The sequence below is a fragment of the Pelophylax lessonae genome (assembly GCF_965119305.1).
Source record: "Pelophylax lessonae genome assembly, chromosome: 13".
NCBI lineage: Eukaryota > Metazoa > Chordata > Amphibia > Anura > Ranidae > Pelophylax > Pelophylax lessonae.
Genome location: NC_138780.1, coordinates 171,746,246 through 171,767,002, shown reverse-complemented (window position 1 = coordinate 171,767,002; position 20,757 = coordinate 171,746,246). Strand labels below are relative to the sequence as shown.

Here is a 20,757-nt window from a genome sequence, read left to right as displayed (position 1 = left end):
TCCAATCAGATCCGCCTAAAAAACTGACAGGCGGATCTGATTGGATCGTTCGTGTAAAAGGAGCCAAAGTCAAGGTTCATGCACTTCCTGTTTTGAGAGTGACAACACACTGTCTCTTTATCTCAGTTGCTCACTTGCTTTGTCACCCTTTTACAAATGCTCCTAAAGGAGGAAATAAACGGCTGTGCTGACGCACCTTGCTCAGGTGTGATCTGCCATTGTGGCCATTGGGAAGTCACTCAAGCGGTGAGGTCCAGCAGAATCTGGAGTGGGTGCCTGTTGACAAGAAGTGGCTGAAAGTCATTCAACATGAAATGTTGAAACTAGCAATTGTAGCCGGACTCTTACGTATACATAGGATAGAAGTTTGGAAATGAAGCCCAATGACTATTGCGTTGCATTAAAGCATGTTTTACCATGTGTTGCTGCAACGCATGGTTACGCAAGCAGCTAAGTGCGGTGCATGACCTAGAAACATAGAGTTACAGAAAAAATGACCAAGTGGGCCATCAAGTCTGCCCATGTTATTTCTTTATTTTTACCTTTGTCTCAGTATAGACCAACCTTTTTACCCCAGAGGAATCCTTGAAAATGTTTTCAGGTCTTGGGGAACCCTTGCTAAAATCAATCCATTAGTGGTCAGTGGGAGAAATGCCCCCCTCCCCCCCCCCCCCCAATACAATAGTGAATCAGAATGCCACCCTTACAGAGAACAAAAAATTATCACTGGCGTTATGCCCCTGCCTCTGCCAGGTGGCCTTGACCCCAGAACTATGCAGGCACCTTCAAATGGGAGGTCAATAGGCCCACAGCTTAAGGAACCCCTAGCAACCTCTCACAGAACCCTGGTTGAGAATGGCTGGTATAGATCTATGTGTGTCCCAAGCATGTTTAAATTGTCTTTCTGTAGACTGACTCATTTACCTCTACAGAAGTTTGTTTCAAGCATTAAAGTTTTACTAAACCCAGGAGCCTGCATGCATTATATCTGGTCTCCCACAGTACACAGAACATGGAAATGCAATTGTTTTAGTAAATATAAACTGCCAATTACATTTTCTCATCAGCAGTATATAGCAGTCTTGTGATTTCTTTCAGTGTCCAGCTGAGCACTGGTTAAAGCTTGTAGGAGGAGCTTTTATTCTCCTCTGACTGTTTTATGAGGCTGCGTAACCCCTGACTTTCTGTCTGGGTGGTGCTGATTGGCCCTGCTCCAATCACATGCACCCTCCCCAAAAAAAAAAAAAAAAAACTAGCTCTCTAGCAATACACACCAAAATGGGCATGAGCAGAGTGCCCCAAGGCTCTGTTCTATCAGCAGATGAATTGGGGACTGTGGAAGAAGGGGGAGGATCAGAGAAGACAGGATCAAACAGCCTTTTTACACAGTGCAGAGAATGAACCCCTTAGGTTGCACAGTGAGTGTAACAAGCATGATTTACTGCAAATGTAAACTGATTTTCTGTTGTGGGTTTAGTAACACTTTAACTACTCATTTTCAATAAAATATTACCTACTAAGGTTAGTTTTGAACTTTCCTCCTGCTAGCTTGAAGACATTCCCTATGGTGTGTTTTTTTTTTTTTTCTTCTTTTTTTTTTTTGGGATGTCTCCAAAAAAAGTTACAAACTGTACCTAAATCTTCAACCCAGGAAAAAGCAAGAGTTGCATGTAACCATGTTACACAGTGATGATCAGCTGTCCCTGTGTTGCTCTCCTAAACCTTATTTTGTACACACTTAATTTGTAATTTACATTTTGTACCTCCCCATTGAAATGCATTGAGAACGCATCATTTTTTAAGATTGCAATCCTCTTCTCCCCCGACCCCCCCCCCCCCCTCCCTTGGTTGCCAACATCAGTAAATTTAATGACAGTTTGTAAAAATCAGGGACTTTTACAAATGTCCGTAAATATCAGGGGCTGATAATTTGTCATGCTTTGACTTTTGTAAGTGTAAACCAGGCAAATTACTTTATCAGTAAAAATGTCTGCAGAAGGTTGGCATCCACCATCACACACAGGTTTTAGTGCAACACACAGATGTCACCCATATGAGCATTGTGGTGCACTGCATTGTGAAAAAAATGGTGCATGAATATGAGTTGCTGTGTGTTGCCAGCCCAATAAAAAGGAATGGGCTGTCATAATTCAAAACACATTAACATACAAAATACCATAATGAGCCAAAATACAAATTGTATTGAACATCTATTCCCAATTTAATATTGTATATCCCGATTGCCCCAGTGATCACGTCTCCTAAGACGAAACATACTGTATATCAGGTGGAAGGAGATAGCGACGCCAGAGCACCAGATGCTGTTTTTACTGAATGCTTGTAATCCTACTGTTGTGAAAATAAGGCTGGCCGTGCATGTTCAACGTTCTTGTACAATTTATTCTTCTATGGACATTGGGACTGATTTCACTTTTATTTGTGGCACATTGCACTTTGCAAGCAAGCAATTGGTGGTTAATGATATGAATATAATTTAATCATCTAAACCAAATGACATGAAGCACTTTGCACTTTATATATTTGCATGAATTAGATCTTCCTTTTTTAGCAGTTTATTCCATTATGCACTAGAGGTGCGCCAAATGCAAATTTTGGCCTCAAAACCAAAAATGCAGGATGAAAACTGAAAACCAAAACCGAAAATGGCAGTTTTAATTTTTTTTTTTTTTTTTTATATATATGTGTATTATATTTGACTTTTTATTAATATCCTCAATTTAAATTAATAGGAAGGCACCTTAGCGCAAGAAAAGCTCAAGAAAAATGTATCCCTTTAAATTCTATGTATGTCACACTGGTCTGTTGCGCTTCCGTTGTGGTGTTAAAATTCCTGCTTGCTGCATTTCGCACCTCTCTATTGAAATGCATTGAAAACGCAGCAAGAACGCATCATTAACGCACCTGTTACGTTTTTGATGTCACATGATCTATGAAACATTTTGGCCAATATGTTTCTGCAGCCGAAATTTTGGTGCATCTCTATTGGCAGCATTTTTTTCCTTAGTGTTTTGCTAATATTGGTATGTGCAATAAAGTGAGTGCAGCTGTCAATCATACTGATTATTCACATTATCACTTAGTGTGGTATTCATTGATTATTGGCATTTACATCGCCTAGCGCAGAATATTTTTTAGACTATTGAACATGAATGTCACTTAAACGTAGAACTCGGTCTCATTATTTCTATAGTTGAATCCTCTTTCATTGGAACAGTTGGAGGTTAATAGTTCTCCCAAAGTTCAATGACTTTCGGGATGGTTTCTCCCTCCCTAACTTTTCTTGAGTGGGACAATGGCTTACAGGCCTCTTCAGTGAATAGCGTTCCTGTGACATAAATTATCTTGTTGTATCAAGGCCTCTCTCTATCTGTGCTCTGCTATTCAATGCATTGTACACCAACGCGCTGCTTTGTTCTGTTTCCAGGTGCCATCCAGAGACACTCAAGAGACACCCGTACTGAGGACCTACAGGGGACCAAGTCAGAGAGGATCCAAATAAGGTTTTCCGGTTCTGTCTTCATGGAGAAGTATGAGAAAATTGGTAAAATCGGTGAAGGTTCCTATGGAATTGTCTTCAAATGCAGAAACAGAGACACGGGGCAGATTGTGGCCGTGAAGAAGTTCTTAGAATCCGAAGATGACCCGGTGATCAAGAAGATCGCTCTGCGTGAGATCCGCATGCTTAAGGTACCTGAGAGTTCTTCTGATATGTATTGCTGGTTAGAATCTTTAGATTTCTGATTTCACTGCAAACAGTACACTATATATATATATATATATATATATATATATAGTGTATGTGTGTATATGTATGTATGTAAATATATATATGTGTGTGTGTGTGTATATGTATATATATCTATATCCCAATCCCGTATTTTTATCAACGCGTACTGATACTTTCGGTCAAGTACTCGGCGATACCTAGTACAGATACCTTTGCAATGCGATTTGAGCCCTAACAAAATGGGCTCAAATCGCACTGCAAAGAATCACGTGATTTGAACAGGATTGCGGTGCGATTCTTGCCCGAATTGCATGCAGTTTCCCAACCGCTCCTGTGTCAACCCAGGCTAAAATCCCTATGATAAGCCTGGGTTCACACAGGAGCGGTGCAGGAAACGGATTGCGATTCGGACATGAATCGCACCGCGGTCCCATTCAAATCGCATGTGATTCTTTGCAGTGCAATTCAGTGATCGACCGATATCATTTTTTATTGCTGATACCGATATTTTGGTCATCAAGTATCTGTATCGGCTGATATTTTCGTACATTTAAAAAAAATTTTTTTTTTTTTTTTTTTTTTATTACTTCACAGGTACTCTTGGGGAGGGATCTGGGGTCTAAAAGATCTGCACTTAAAAGCATTCAAAACACCAAGTTTGGCTGTTTTAAATGCTGGTATTTTTCTGTGTTTACAAGGACAGCTTTCCTTTTGGCGGCACACGGCTCTCACATATACCTGCTTGCCCTGCTTGCACTTATGGCGGTGACAGATGATCTTCCTGCAAGTACACAGCACAATTCTTAACTCTGCACTCTGTATGAAGCGCACTTCCTAACTCTTCACTCTGTACGTAGCACACTCGTGAACTCTGCACTCTGTAGGTAGGGCACTCCTGATCTCTGCACTCTGTACGTAGCGCACTCCTGATCTCTGCACTCTGTACGTAGCGCACTCCTGATCTCTGCACTCTGTACGTAGCGCACTCCTGATCTCTGCACTCTGTACGTAGCGCACTCCTGATCTCTGCACTCTGTACGTAGCGCACTCCTGATCTCTGCACTCTGTATGTAGCGCACTCCTGATCTCTGCACTCTGTACGTAGCGCACTTCTGATCTCTGCACTCTGTACGTAGCGCACTCCTGATGTCTGCACTCTGTACGTAGCGCACTCCTGATCTTTGCACTCTGTGTGTAGCGCACTCCTGATCTCTGCACTCTGTACGTAGCGCACTTCTGATCTCTGCACTCTGTACGTAGCGCACTTCTGATCTCTGCACTCTGTACGTAGCGCACTCCTGATCTCTGCACTCTGTATGTAGCGCACTCCTGATCTCTGCACTCTGTACGTAGCGCACTTCTGATCTCTGCACTCTGTACGTAGCGCACTCCTGATCTCTGCACTCTGTACGTAGCGCACTCCTGATCTCTGCACTCTGTATGTAGCGCACTCCTGATCTCTGCACTCTGTACGTAGCGCACTTCTGATCTCTGCACTCTGTACGTAGCGCACTCCTGATCTCTGCACTCTGTACGTAGCGCACTCCTGATCTCTGCACTCTGTACGTAGCGCACTTCTGATCTCTGCACTCTGTACGTAGCACACTTCTGATCTCTGCACTCTGTAGGTAGCGCACTCCTGATCTCTGCACTCTGTAGGTAGCACATTCCTGAACTCTGAATACATAGTCTTACAGATACAACTGACCCTTTGAGGGCAACCATAATGCCGATGCGGCCCTCGACTAAATGGAGTTTGACACCCCTGTTCTAATGTCTTATTGTTGCAAGCAAAACACAGTTTATCCTAATGCTCTATAATTCTTATGATATACAAGTCTTGGTTTTTCTCACTGTCTGTTCTCTCTCTGGGTCAAAGTTTGATCCCTTTAGGGGTGACCTGGAGGAGATCATGACCTTGCCCCTCCTTTCCTTTTACCCCATTTGAGTTCTAACTTTACAATACAATCTCCATGTTTCAAATTTGGCAGTCATGTTTTGTCCATGCTTGGACCCTTTGTTATGCATCTTTATGTATTTGGAAAATGGCTTACATATCCTTATTATATCTGTTATATGCTCCTAAAACTAATAAAATATTTTGAACAGAAAAAAACCCTGCAAAAACTCCTATTCGTTTTTACCACATTTTCGCAACGGAGCAGCGTGAAAGCAGCCTTTGTATTGGTTTCTTAGAATTACATGCACTTTGCTTTATGGTCACTGGCCTTTCCTACGTCAGGGATCCCCGAAGGGATTTGCATCGCATGTCATTGCAATATTTAGCATTTTCCATGCTGACGCACTTGCTCGTTGCTGTAAGCAAGCGTCCATCTCCTCAAACCTTGCTGTCATTTGGGGAAGACATTCATGCTTGTGCACAAGTACAAAACAACGGACGGCGTCTCTGCAGAAATTTAATCTGGAGACCTAAAGGTTAAGAGTGAATATTTCATTAATCAAGGAGACACCGCCAACCCAAAACATGACAAGGATTCTAATGCTTGTGCGGCTTCACTGCTCGCATTTCCCAACTGTACTTAAGCAGGGAGATCCCTGGAGCCGCAGAGAGATATAGAATGACAGGGGGAGGAAGGCGGGTGCAGCCATTGCACATGGTGCTATTTTCTACTGAGAAGCATGATGGGCCCACTACAGACTGACCGCATAATGGTTTCTCCAGACAGTGGTAATGGTGCATAATGGTTTATCCAGACAGTGGTAATGGTGTATAATGGTTTATCCAGACAGTGGTAATGGTGCATAATGGTTTATCAGGACAGTGGTAATGGTGCATAATGGTTTATCAGGACAGTGGTAATGGTGCATAATGGTTTATCAGGACAGTGGTAATGGTGCATAATGGTTTATCAGGACAGTGATAATGGTGTATAATGGTTTATCCAGACAGTGGTAATGGTGCATAAGGGTTTCTCCAGACAGTGGTAATGGTGCATAATGGTTTATCAGAACAGTGGTAATGGTGCATAATGGTTTATCAGGACAGTGGTAATGGTGTATAATGGTTTATCCAGACAGTGGTAATGGTGCATAATGGTTTCTCCAGACAGTGGTAATGGTGCATAATGGTTGATCCAGACAGTGGTAATGGTGCATAATGGTTGATCCAGACAGTGGTAATGGTGCATAATGGTTTCTCCAGACAGTGGTAATGGTGCATAATGGTTGATCCAGACAGTGGTAATGGTGCATAATGGTTGATCCAGACAGTGGTAATGGTGCATAATGGTTTATCAGGACAGTGGTAATGGTGCATAATGGTTTATCAGGACAGTGGTAATGGTGTATAATGGTTTATCCAGACAGTGGTAATGGTGTATAATGGTTTATCCAGACAGTGGTAATGGTGCATAAGGGTTTATCCAGACAGTGGTAATGGTGTATAATGGTTTATCCAGACAGTGGTAATGGTGCATAATGGTTTATCAGGACAGTGGTAATGGTGCATAATGGTTTATCAGGACAGTGGTAATGGTGTATAATGGTTTATCCAGACAGTGGTAATGGTGTATAATGGTTTATCCAGACAGTGGTAATGGTGCATAAGGGTTTATCCAGACAGTGGTAATGGTGTATAATGGTTTATCCAGACAGTGGTTATGGTGCATAAGGGTTTATCCAGACAGTGGTAATGGTGCATAAGGGTTTATCAGGACAGTGGTAATGGTGCATAATGGTTTCTCCAGACAGTGGTAATGGTGCATAATGGTTGATCCAGACAGTGGTAATGGTGTATAATGGTTGATCCAGACAGTGGTAATGGTGTATAATGGTTGATCCAGACAGTGGTAATGGTGCATAAGGGTTTATCCAGACAGTGGTAATGGTGTATAATGGTTTATCCAGACAGTGGTTATGGTGCATAAGGGTTTATCCAGACAGTGGTAATGGTGCATAAGGGTTTATCAGGACAGTGGTAATGGTGCATAATGGTTTCTCCAGACAGTGGTAATGGTGCATAATGGTTGATCCAGACAGTGGTAATGGTGCATAATGGTTGATCCAGACAGTGGTAATGGTGCATAAGGGTTTATCAGGACAGTGGTAATGGTGTATAATGGTTGATCCAGACAGTGGTAATGGTGCATAATGGTTTATCAGGACAGTGGTAATGGTGTATAATGGTTTATCCAGACAGTGGTAATGGTGCATAATGGTTGATCCAGACAGTGGTAATGGTGCATAAGGGTTTATCAGGACAGTGGTAATGGTGCATAATGGTTGATCCAGACAGTGGTAATGGTAGATAACTGAGTATTTGTAGTTTTGAGTTCTTTTTATTGGCTTGCTTTTAACTTCCGTATGTCAGTCATTGTTTCATTTTCATTATTTTCATTTCATTATTTTTTTTATGATGTGATTGGGGAGTTATTGAGCCCCATAATGATTTTCTATGGAACCCCATTATGTTCTGCCTGGACAGTTGGATAATCATTCTCAATCCTAATCAAGTTTTCCCCTTAACGATGGGGATTGTACATATTTATAAGAATAACAAAAAATGCTAGGGGAGTCTGTTACTTTAATAAAGCTGCAGGTAGTTGGCAGAAAAATTCCAGTCTGGCACATACCATTGTCCCAACATCTCTATTCAAAGCAGTATTAAACCCCAAAGCAAACCTTTATTATATTGCAGATTACCAATTCTTAGATGGGATGGGCAGCATTCGTTTTTTATTTTTTAGGCTTGCTTTCTTCCATTTTAATTTGGTGATCCAGTCAGCAAGTCTGTTTTTTTCACTGCACAAACTCTCTCCAGCAGAATGTATCAGTTTACATGGATGAGACAAACCATTTAACACTGACAGGGGTGAATAAAATAATCCGCTTTTATTTATTCATGTGAAACCTTTATCCCAAAAGGAAAAACACAGTTTGCTGCAACTGCTTATAAAGTGTGTGCTGGAATTTGGCTTCAATGTGTTAAGCTGGCCATACATTATACAATTTTTTCTTTTTCAATTTCCTTTAAATTTACCTTTTAACTATTTAGTGCAAGGGCCTGCCTGATTGCATACAAATTGAAAGTGTTTAGGTTTGTCAATATATTATATAGTTAATCATTGGTAAATCTAAAGGTAAATTGTAAAGGAAAATTATGTATTGTATGGCCAGCCTTAGTGTCCATTCACACTACCGCGACTTGTCAGCCTGACAAGTCGCGGTCCGTCGCGGTCCATGCAGTGCTACAGGACCCGTTCTAATAGGAGCGACACAAGTCGCTCCGACTTAGAAAAAGGTTCCTGTACTACTTCGGGGCGACCTCGGAGCGACTTGCATAGACATTCATTATATGAAGTCCGTGCAAGTCGCGCCGAAGTCGCGGTGCACGCGACTTCACAGGTCGCCCCCGAAGTCAGAGCGACCTAGTGTGAACCGAGACTTAGTGGTTCTAAATATGTTAAAACATTTACCCCCCCCCCCCCAGACTGGCAATACTGCTGTCAGGATGTGCCTCCTGTGCTAATTTCTCCAGAGTTGTGTGTTACTGGCCAAATCGCCAAGTGAAAACCGAGCGAAAAAGGAAAAAAATAAAAATGATGCAGCCACCACATCTAATGATTGGGAAGCTGTAAAATAATACATTTTGGGGTTCAATATTGCTTTAATATATTTTGAAAGCATTCTTATGGGCCATATCGACTGGTCTTAGGCCTAGTACACTTTTTTTTTTTTTTTGTGCAAGTTTGTACCACGAACAAAAAATGAATTGTACTAATTGTACCAAAATTCTCGAACAACAGAGGAACATTTTCCACATATGTAGCTACATTGCAGCAATGGACTATATTCCAGATGAGACGTAGACTTCATCTATTCCAATTGTACTTTGGGGTATTATTGGCCATCCAGAAGCAACTTCAAAAGACGGACATGGAGCAAAATATGACCAATTTTCTCATGAATGTATCTCCTCCGTGAGTTACAGTAAAATAACCCCAATAATTTTTGTAATTATCTGCAGATGACTGATGAGTGCTTCCAGCATCTCTTGGCTGCTGTGACCCATCACATTCAGAAACAGAATTTGTGAACTATGCCTATTGATTGAATCAAAGTCTGTGTTCTTTAGAATTGCCATAGATGGAGAGAATTTTAAAGTGGTTGGTAAAGGCACAATGTTTTTTACCTTAATGCATTCTATTCTTTTAACCAGTTCCGGACCCCCTCCTGCGCAACCCGCTGGCGGCGACGCACTCTCGCCCCCACTCGGCAGCAGGGATGCCGATGCACAGGGCTGGCGGCCACGATTGCCACCGGCCACCCATGATCGCTCCCCGCTAAGAGAAGACGATGGGCAGCTGTAGTAAACACAGCTGACCGTTCTTCTCTCTGAAATGATCACAGAGCACCTGTGATCCTTCTATATAGGATCACAGGTCTCTAGGATCATTTCAAAAGCCCCTCCACCTTCAGTCAGTAACCAATCCCCTAGGCTTACATTTAACCCCTTGATCACCCACTAGGTTAACCCGTCCCTGCCAATGTCATTATTACAGTAATAGTGCATATTTTTAGCACTGATTACTGTAGTAATGTCACTGGTCCCCCCAAAAGTGTAAAAAATGTCAGTTTGGGGTCCGATCTGTCCGCCGCAATGTCGCAGTCCTGCTAAAAATCGCAGATCGCCGCCATTACTAGTTAAAAAAAAAAAAACAATAAAAATTTACAAATTTTTTCCCCTAGTTTCTAGACGCAATAACTTTTGCGCAAACCAATCAAAAATACGCTTATTGCAATTTTAGATTTTTTTTTTCTTTACCAAAAATATGCAGCAGAATACAAATTGGCCTAAAAGGATGAAAAAATTAGATTTTTAATTTTTTTGGGGGGGGGGGGGGGGAATGTTATATAGCAGAATGTGAAAAATATTGTTTGGTTTTTTTTTTTGTTTTTTTTTTTTCCAGAAATGTCGCTCTGGTGATCAAATACCACCAAAAGAAAGCTCTATTTGTGGGAAAAAAAGGACATCCATTTTATTTTGGTACAGCGTCGCACGACCGCGCAATTTGCCGTTGGTAACGCAGTGCAAATTTGAAAAAAATGGCCTGGTCATTAAGGGGGCAGAACTGGTTAACCTTCTGTGTACAGGAGCCCCCCAGACCCGAATACTTAACCTGAGCCCCCTCTCAATCCAGCGATTTCCACTAGAGCCTTGCCTCTCTGGAGATTCACACTCCTGATTGGCTTTTCGCAGCAACAGGAGCGAGATTTCGTCACTAGGCGATTCTCATGGGCTCCTGGGATACATGACGCCGATATCTCAGGTGAATCGCCTAGTGATAAAATCACCTAGGTGGCCGCAGCTAGAAGTACTGCTGAAATTAAAAAGAAAAAGGATATTAATTAAAAAAAAAAAAAAATGCCATTTGTAAGAGCATTGTTAAAGCAGTTGTATCCTCCAAAAAGAAAACCCCTGCAGGACAAAGGCATAATGAGGCATAAGCACATTATGAAATACTTCCCTTAGAACGAAGCCCCGACACGGTCACCCGGACTCTGCTGAGGCAGCTGACATCTTCCCTCTGCGTCTCTTCCGGGTTCGGTGGCTCCGGCGCTGTGAGTGGCTGGAGCCGCGATGACGTCCCTCCCGCGTCACATGCGCCCGGGAGTTCGCTTTCCGCCAAGGAGCTCGGAGGATCCGCCGGACCTTCAGAGTGAATGCGCCGCTGGTGTCAGCAGCTGCATGCAGGGCGAATATCTCCTAAACTGTGTAAGTTTAGGAGATATTAATTTTACCTACAGGTAAGCCTTATTATAGGCTTACCTGTAGGTAAAAGTTAAAAAGCGGAGTATACTACCACTTTAATGGCCATGAGCTAGATTGCACATGTAGAAAATAGATGGAATGGGTGTATACAGAGTTGCATTAATTTGTAGAAAATAAATGGAATGGATGTATACAGAGTTGCATTAATTTGTAGAAAATAGATGGAATGGGTGCATACAGAGTTGCATTCATTTGTAGAAAATCGATGGAATGGGTGTATACAGAGTTGCATTCATTTGTAGAAAATCGATGGAATGGGTGTATACAGAGTTGCATTCATTTGTAGAAAATAGATGGAATGGGTGTATACAGAGTTGCATTAATTTTGTAGAAAATAGATGGAATGGGTGCATACAGAGTTGCATTAATTTTGTAGAAAATAGATGGAATGGATGCATACAGAGTTGCATTCATTTGTGTCTTTTATATCTCCCTGGAGTTCTACTTCAATTTAGGACCATGAAAAACTAAGTAGTAATTTTCCACCTGGACAGCCCCAGTGGTGCCATGTATCTCAGAATTCTCTACAGCGTGGCACACTTTTCTGCCTTCATTGGCACGGAAATAAGAGTAAGGAAAACTGACATGGGTGAGCCGCAGGGAAGGACCACGCGTGCCCACAGATGTCGCTGCATCCCTGCGGTATGGGTAACCTTTACTTATCTGATGATTAAGAGGAAAGTGTGGCCAGCGTGTAGTTCTGGGATTAATAAGGCCGTTCATAGATGCATGCGGTCTATTCCTCAAGAGTCCTCCACAATCCGATTAGAAGGCATTTGGCTGCTCAGCTGCAAATGAAGGTATCAGGAACATTAATTAACACACCGGGGATTCGGGTTGAGCTCTCCTTTTCATAGGCTTTGTTAGGGAAGATTACTGGCCTGTAAACGAGTGTCAGTTTTGGCTTCATGTGTAATTGGCTGACATCAGATTTGTCTATTAGTTATGCTCTGGCTTTAATTGTGAAGGTAGTGATGACATGAGGATTAACCAAAGTGTTGATGGGGAGTAAACTGGGCAGCCTAGGCATACACAGGGCCCCTTGAAAGTGTCAAAAAAAAAAAACCTGTGTGGCAACCAATCTTCATTTATTTTATTTTTTTAAAGCTTGTGTTAAAGCTGAAATTTAGGTATCTCAGTCTGTATGTTTACATTAGTCTAGCTTGGATTTGTCTAACTTTGTACAATGGGTATAGGAAAAAAAAAAAAAAATCACCCCCCCCCCCCTTTAATCACTTCAGCTCCAGAAGATTTGCCCCCCTTCCTGACCAGGCCATTTTTTGCGATTCGGCACCACGTTATTTTAACTGACAGTTGCGCTGTCATGCGACGCTGTAACCAAATAAAATTTGGGTTTTTTCCCCACAAATAGAGCTTTATTTTGGTGGTATTTGATCACTTCCATTTTTTTTTCTTTGGCAATAGAAACCAAGACAATTTTTGGAAAGAAAAAAATATTTTTTAATTTCTGCTTTAAAACGAATCCAATAAAAAAATGTAAAAAAATCGAATTTCTTTATCCATTTAGGCCAATATGTATTCTGCTACATATTTTTGTTTAAAAAAAGAAAAAAAATCATTTTAATATATTGATTGGTTTGCGCAAAATATATAGTGTCTCAAAACTATAGGATATATATTTTTTTTTTGACTAGTAATGGTGGCAATCAGTGACTTATAGTGGGACTGCAATATTGCGGCAGACAAATCAAACACCGAACTGACACTTTTTGGGGACCAGTGACATTATTACATTGATCAGTGCAAATAAATGCACTGTCACTGTACTAATGACACTGGCAGGGAAGGGGTTACCATCAGGGGCGATCAAAGGGTTAAATGTACCTAGGGAGTGCTTACTAACTGTGAGGGAGCTGCTTTTACTAATTGAAAACTTGTTCACAGGAACACCGGATCCATGTCTTCTGTACTCACTGAATGACATTCTGCCTTGTTTACTGTAATTCTGTAATGTACATGGGACGTTGTAGATGGCCGTTTAGGAGCAGTTGGCCATTTTTTTTTTAAGCCCCTGAACCCATCTACATTTTATCTTATCTGTCCATGTACACAGGGTCGTTTACAGTCATTTGCAGGCAGTTGAGTTCAAGGACGTTTTTTGGAACGCAATTATTTGCGTTTTCCCGGCGTTTGAAACGCGGCCGAACGCGACCAAACGTGACCCAACGTGATGAACATACGTTCAGCCACGTTCTACATTTTTTTGCTTCCATTCAAAATCAATGGTTCCCTATGGGAGCCTATTGATTTGAATGGAAGTTGCGGCGCGACTTGCCCTGTGAGAATCTTGAGGGGGAACTCCACGCCAAAAAATGGAAAAAAAAATGGCGTGGGGGTCCCCACCAGGTTCCAAACCAGGCCCTTCGGGTCTGGTATGGAATTTGAGGGTAGCCCCACGCTGAAAAAATCGGCGTGGGGTCCCCCCCAAAATCCATACCAGACCCTTATCCGAGCATGCAGCCCGGCAGGCCAGGAAGGGGGAGGGGACGAGCGAGCGGCCCCACCCCCCCTGGACCATACCAGGCCACATGCCCTCAACATGGGTGGGTGTTGGTGCTTTGGGGCAGGGGGAGCTCTGCACCCCCGTCACCGGGAGGCCCCGCCCCTTATGTCACAGATGACGTTAAGCCGATTCCAAACAGGGACTCTTCAACATGAGTATAGTCCTGGGTGTACTGTTGTAAACTCTCCCAAATAAAATAAGTCTCTGGAGTCCAAAAAAGGCTAGTTACTCACTGTGCCCTGAATACTGTATTGCCGCCTGCAGTATCATTCAGCTTCTGTACCTAATTGCCTGTGTCCTGGATCCTCAGATTAACTTTCTGCATGTCCTCAGAAGGCCAGGGGTCCCCAAGCCCAAGATTAAGCAGGGACCCAAAAAAAAAAAAAAGATTCTTGCATGGCATCTGTACAGGACAAGTAGGACAACCACGTTGTTCGGTTAGGCTACGAGATCAAGTTCGGTCTTGTCCTCCCGGACAGGTTTTTCCCCTTCCAACCTGCACTTGTCCCCAGATCACTTACGGGGTCTCTTTGGGGTAGTGCAAGACTTATTTCAATCGGGGATTGTTCCAGTTCCGACTTCAGAACATTTTAAAGGGTTTTTTACTCAAACCTCTTTACAGTCCCTAGGAAGGAAGGCAAGGTATGTCCAATTTTGGACCTTGAGGCGCTAAGCTGCTTTGTGCGAGTACAGAATTTCCGCATGGAGTCAATTATTCACATGGTAGTGGCGGCCCTACATCGGGGGAGGGGGGGGGATTTCTTCTCGCATCTATAGACCTCAAGGATGCCTACCTGCACATTCTAATATGTGCTGGTCACCAGCGCTTCCTCAGTTTTGCAGTGGAGGAGGAGCATTATCAGTTTTTGGCCCTGACCTTTGGTCGCACCTCGGGTCTTCACAGGAGTGTTGGCCCCGGTGCTGGCGTTGTTTGAGTCAACGGAGGATCGCGGTACTGGGGTACCTGAATGATCTTCTTCTGCGAGTGGAGTCTCCGACTGCTCTAATGGACTACTGGAGATTGCTTTGAAAACTCTGAGGGAGTTTGGTGGAATCCTGAACATTCAGGAGTCTGCTTTGGTTCTGTTCACAAAAAATGGGTCTATCTGAGTCTTATTCTGGACTCTGCCTCAGTCAGAGCGTTTCTTCCTTGGGAAAAACTCCAGACATTGCAGGAGGCAATTCAGCTTCTGTTGTTCAGCAAACGGTCATCCCTCCAGGCTTGCATGCCTGTGCTGAGCCTGATGGTGTCCACCCTCAAGGTGGTCTGTTTGCACAGTTCCACACAAGATCTCTGCTAAAGAGATTCTGATGAAATGGTTCAAGGATCCACGGTCTCTGGAGGTGGCTTCGCTCTCTGGCACAACAGGGAAAATCCTTCTCCTCCTGTATTGGGCGGTTGTCCTCCGCGGATGCCAGCCTGTCTTGGTAGGGAGGTGTACTCGGCACAGACATGCTCAGAGGGTCTAGACTCTGGCAGAGCCCAGACTGCCGATTAGTGTACTGGAACTCTGAGTGATCAGACTTTGTCTGGCTTATTGGACACTTGTCTTCAGGGGTGTCCGGTACAAATTCATTCGGACAATGCAATGGCTGTGGTCTATGTCAATCACCAAGGGGGCACATGAAGTGTCCTGGTGGCTCGATAATTAGCAGGCATTCTAAGGGGGGCTGACTGATTCCTTCCGGCCCTCTTAAACTTCTGCCACGACTCCTATGCAGGATTCAGGCAGATTCCGGTAATTCTAGTGGCTCCAGACTGGCTTTGCCGGTCTTGTTATGCCGATCTGGTACGGCTGGTCGCCAATGCTCCTTGGCGACTTCCTCTCAGGGAGGATCTGCTGTCCCAAGGACCAATCTTCCATCCTGTTTTACAGTCGCTGGTTTTAATGGCTTGGCTGTTGAACGCTAGGTGCTGAAGGGTGGAGGTGTGTTTAATCAGTGATCCCTGCGCTGTTAAAAGCTAGGAAATCTTCCTCTAGGAAGATCTACCATCGTACGTGGAAGATGTACATTCTGTGATGTGAATGTCTTGGGGTTCATCCTCACTCCTTCTCGGTGGATCGGATCTTAACCTTCCTTCAACAGGGGTTGAACAAAATTGGCCTTGAGTACCATCAAGGGCCATATATTGGGTTTTGGCATTTTTTTTTTCCATTGACCTTTTGGCCACACACTCCCTGGTGCATACCTTTTCTTCAGGGTGTCTGACATTTGGTTCCTCAGTTGCCGCCCTGGAATCTTATGGTGCTTTCAGCTCTACTCAAGCTTCTCTTTAAAAATATTCGGCGGGTTTCCCTGCTTAAGCTGCCCCAGAAGGTGGCCTTTTTTGGTGGCTATCACCTCTGCATGCAAGGTATCGGAACTGACAGCGTTATCCTGTTGTTCACCTTTTATGGTGCTTCACAAAGATAAGGTGGTGCTTTGCCTCTGTCCGTCATTCCTTCCTAGGGTGGTCTCTGACTGTCTTTTGAAAAATGACATTGTGTTGCCTACCCTGTGTCCCAGGCCTAAAACATCTGAAGGAAATTGTCTTGGATGTGCTCCAGCAATTAGGGTATACCTGGCAGCTGCAGAGTCTTTTTAGGAAGTCAGACTCTCTATTTGCCCTCACGGACGGACCTCACAAAGTGTTGTCCGCTTCTTCTGCGACCATTTCCAGATGGATCAGACGGTGGTTCAGGCCTATTGCCTCAGGGGTCAAGTTCTTCCTTTCCCTTTTTAGGCGCACTCTACTAGGCGCTTAGTGTCTCCTGGGCTTTCCGTCTTTAAGCATCACTGACGCAGGTTTGCGAGGCCGGCCACCTGGTCGTCGGTGCACAATTTTAAAAAGTTTTTTTTTTTGTAAAAGTCACATACTGTTTAAAACCAAAGATATAAAAAACGGAGCCAAGGTTTTAATTCCAACAAAAATTATAGACTACTTCAAAATTTGCTTATCAGTTGGAATCTGGATTCAACAAGGTCATTTTTTTTTTCTTTAAGTTTACCAATACAACATAAGAGCATAGTATTAAACAAAATCACCAAACCCTCCCGCTTAAGAGTTTAACCCCCATAACACATATAGTTACATAGTTACATAGTTACATAGTAGGTGAGGTTGAATAAAGACAATAGTCCATCCAGTTCAACCTGTGTAGGCATGTGTGGCTGTAATCATCTCCCATACCCCTGAATGTTCTGATCCTTGAGATGTAAGTCTAAGAGTCTTTTGAAAGCCACCATACTACCCGCAGAAACCACCTCTTGTGGTAGAGAATTCCACAATCTTGTTGCCCTAACAGTAAAGAACCCCCCGCGTTGCCTGAGGTTAAAACGCTTCTCCTCTAATCGCATTGTATGCCCTCGAGTCCTCATGCAATCCCTTCGAATGAACAGCTTTTTTTCTAAGCTGGGATCCCCATTAAGATATTTATAAATTGCTATCATGTCCCCCCTCAGACGTCTCTTCTCCAGGGAGAATAAATCGAGCGATTGTAGACGCTCTTCATAGTCAAGGTCCTCCAATCCCCTAATTAGTTTAGTTGCCCTTCTCTGGACTCTCTCCAGCTCCAACACATCCCTCCTGAGGACTGGCGACCAGAACTGGACGGAATACTCCAGATGCGGTCGGACCAGAGTTTTATAAAGTGGAAGGATTATAGTCTTATCTCTGGAATGCATCCCTTTCTTTATGCATGCTAATATTCTGTTGGCTTTGGAAGCTGCCGCTTGACATTGCATGCTGTTTCCTAATCTATCATCAACCAATACTCCCAGATCCTTCTCCATTTTTGATTCCCCCAAGGGCTCCCCTCCTAACGTGTATTGTGATTTTATGTTTTTAGTCCCCAAGTGCAAAACCTTACACTTCTCCACGTTAAACCTCATTTGCCATGTCGTTGCCCACTCTGTTATTTTGTCCAGGTCATTCTGCAGGATATCTGCTTCATGTTGTGAAGTTATTGCCCTGCCCAATTTTGTGTCATCTGCAAAAACTGATATCGAACTACTGATCCCGACCTCAATGTTGTTTATGAATAAATTGAACAAGGTTGGTCCCAGGACTGAGCCTTGGGGGACCCCGCTTACCACCTCAGACCAGTCTGAGTATGCGCTGTTTATTACTACCCTTTGGACCCGCCTTTTTAGCCAGTTCCGTATCCAAGAGCAAACCCTGCTATCGATACCTGCAGACCTTATTTTATAAATTAAGCGCTTGTGGGGAACTGTATCAAACGCCTTAGCGAAATCCAAGTACACCACATCCACTGGTCTCCCCCTATCTAGCTCACAGCTCACCTCCTCGTAGAATGTAAGGAGATTGGTTTGACAAGAACGCCCATTTGTAAACCCGTGCTGATTACTGCTGATGATGTTGTTGTCCTTAGCAAACTCTACAATATAGTCCCTTATCATCCCCTCCAGAAGTTTACATACTACTGATGTCAAACTGACAGGCCTATAATTTCCCGGGATATGCCTCTGGCCCTTTTTGAATATTGGAATCACGTTAGCTTTCTTCCAATCCCCTGGTACATCTCCTGTCCTAATACTGTCAGCAAAGATCAGGAACAGTGGTCTCGATATAACTTTACTGAGTTCCTTGAGTACTCTCGGATGTATGCCATCCGGTCCTGGCGATTTGTTTGTGTTAAGTTTATCCAGCCTTTCCCTGATTTCCCCCTCTGTTAGCCATGGTGGCAAGTCCTGTTTATTACTACTAACCATACAGTCATGGTCAGTGTACCCCTCCTTTTCCTGTGTAAAGACTGACGAGAAAAAAGCATTTAGCACGGTTGCTTTTTCAGTGTCCTCTGTAACCATCCTCCCATCATTGTTAATTATGTGTGCAATATGCTCTGCCTTAGTTTTTTTGCTGTTGATATATTTAAAGAATTTCTTTGGGTTTTTTTTACTATCCTCCGCTATTTGTCTCTCAAAGTTGATTTTAGCCATCTTGATTTCTTGTTTACTTTTCTTATTTGCCTCCTTGTATTGCTCGAAAGCCGATACTGTGCCCTCTGATTTATACTTCTTGAAGGCCAATTTTTTCCCCCTAATAAGTTTTATGACGCTACAGTTTAGCCAGCCAGGTTTGGCTTTGTCTCTTCTAAATTTATTTCCCATAGGAATGCACTGCAAGATGCCTTTGCCTAATATGTTCCTAAAGCATTCCCATTTTTCCTCTGTGGTCAGGGATCCCAGGGTTTGGTCCCAGTTTACCTTTTCCATCATTGAGTACAATTTTGGAAAGTTTGCCCTTCTGAAGTTTAGGGTTCTTATGTTCCCCACTTGTCTTGTTATGTTGTTATTTACACTAAATGTGATCATCCTGTGATCGCTAGAGCCCAGGTTGTCCTGAACTCCTACCTCCGAGATTATGTCTGGGTCATTAGTGAGCAATAGATCCAGGACTGCGTTTTCTCTGGTGGGGGAATCCACCAACTGTGACATGTAATTATCCAGTAAGGTTTCCGTGAATAGGCGGGCCTTCTGTGAGTGTGCAGTCCCCTCTTCCCAGTCAATGTCGGGGTAATTGAAGTCCCCCAATACGATGACTGATCCCAATTTTGCCACTTTACCCATTAGTGCTAAAAATTCCAGCTCTACCTCCTCCCCTTGGTTAGGTGGCCTATAGCAAACCCCCACAATTACTTTCCCCTTTTCTCCTTCCCTATGGAGTTCAACCCACACAGATTCTAAATCCATGCTCATCCCATCCGTAATGTCACTCCTTTCTGTCACCTTTATATTGTTCTTGACATAGAGACATACCCCTCCCCCTCTTTTTCCTACCCTGTCCTTCCGGTACACCGAATACCCTTGGATATTGGCTAGCCAGTCATGTGAGGGGTCGAACCAAGTCTCTGTTATTCCCACAAGGTCTATGTCCTCCTCATGTACTAACATTTCCAACTCATCCATTTTATTAGCTAGGCTCCTGGCATTAGCATATACCCCTCTTAGTTTTAAGGAAGTTAAGCGCAATTGGCGGTTATGTTTATTCCTGTTTGGTCTGAGGTTCTCCCGCACAGACCCGCCAATTGACCTTTTTTAGGAACACCATTTAGGAATCTGGCAATACTTTGCTAAAAATAATGAAGTAAAAAAGGAATCGCCTTTTTTTATGAAATATTAGCCTCCCAGTCTAGTGAAAACTCACGTATGCTCAAATGGGGGGAAAAGACATTCATCAAGAGTTTTCCTGGAACCAATGGCAAAATGCTATAAGAATATCCAGTAGTGCCACCATGTATTGAACACTATGACAACTCACAAAAAAATATTAAACAGGTGGTATTTGACCCTATACAAAATGTCAAAAAAATACCCTTCCACATCTCCTATTTGCTGGAGATGGTAACAAATTGGTAACCTTCACCACACTCTATGGAGCTGTAAAAACCTACATCGTTTCTGGAAGTCTGTATCCTTCATAGCTACCTTTAGAGCCCATTCACATTAGCGCGACTTGTCAGCCTGACAAGTCGCGCTCCCTCGCGGTCCATTGACCGCTACAGGACCCGTTCTAATAGGAGCGATACAAGTCGCTCCGACTTAGAAAAAGGGTCCTGTACTGTTTCGGGGCGACCTCGGAGCGACTTGCATAGACTTCCATCATGTGAAGTCTCTGCAAGTCGCTCCGAAGTCGTGGTGCAATGTAATGCACAAGTCGTCCCTGAAGTAGTAAGGAGTCGTGTCGCTCTA

At 43.2% G+C, this 20,757-nt stretch overlaps 1 protein-coding gene across 1 annotated transcript in view; it reads left to right on the top strand.

Annotated features, from left to right (window-relative positions):
• Positions 1 to 20,757, top strand: part of CDKL1 (cyclin dependent kinase like 1) — a 115,719-nt gene that overhangs the window by 36,804 nt on the left and 58,158 nt on the right. The window contains exon 2 of the mRNA XM_082242693.1: positions 3,446 to 3,708. Coding sequence (XP_082098819.1) covers positions 3,541 to 3,708 — 168 coding nt within the window. The 5' untranslated portion in view covers positions 3,446 to 3,540. The remainder of the gene's footprint in view (positions 1 to 3,445; positions 3,709 to 20,757) is intronic.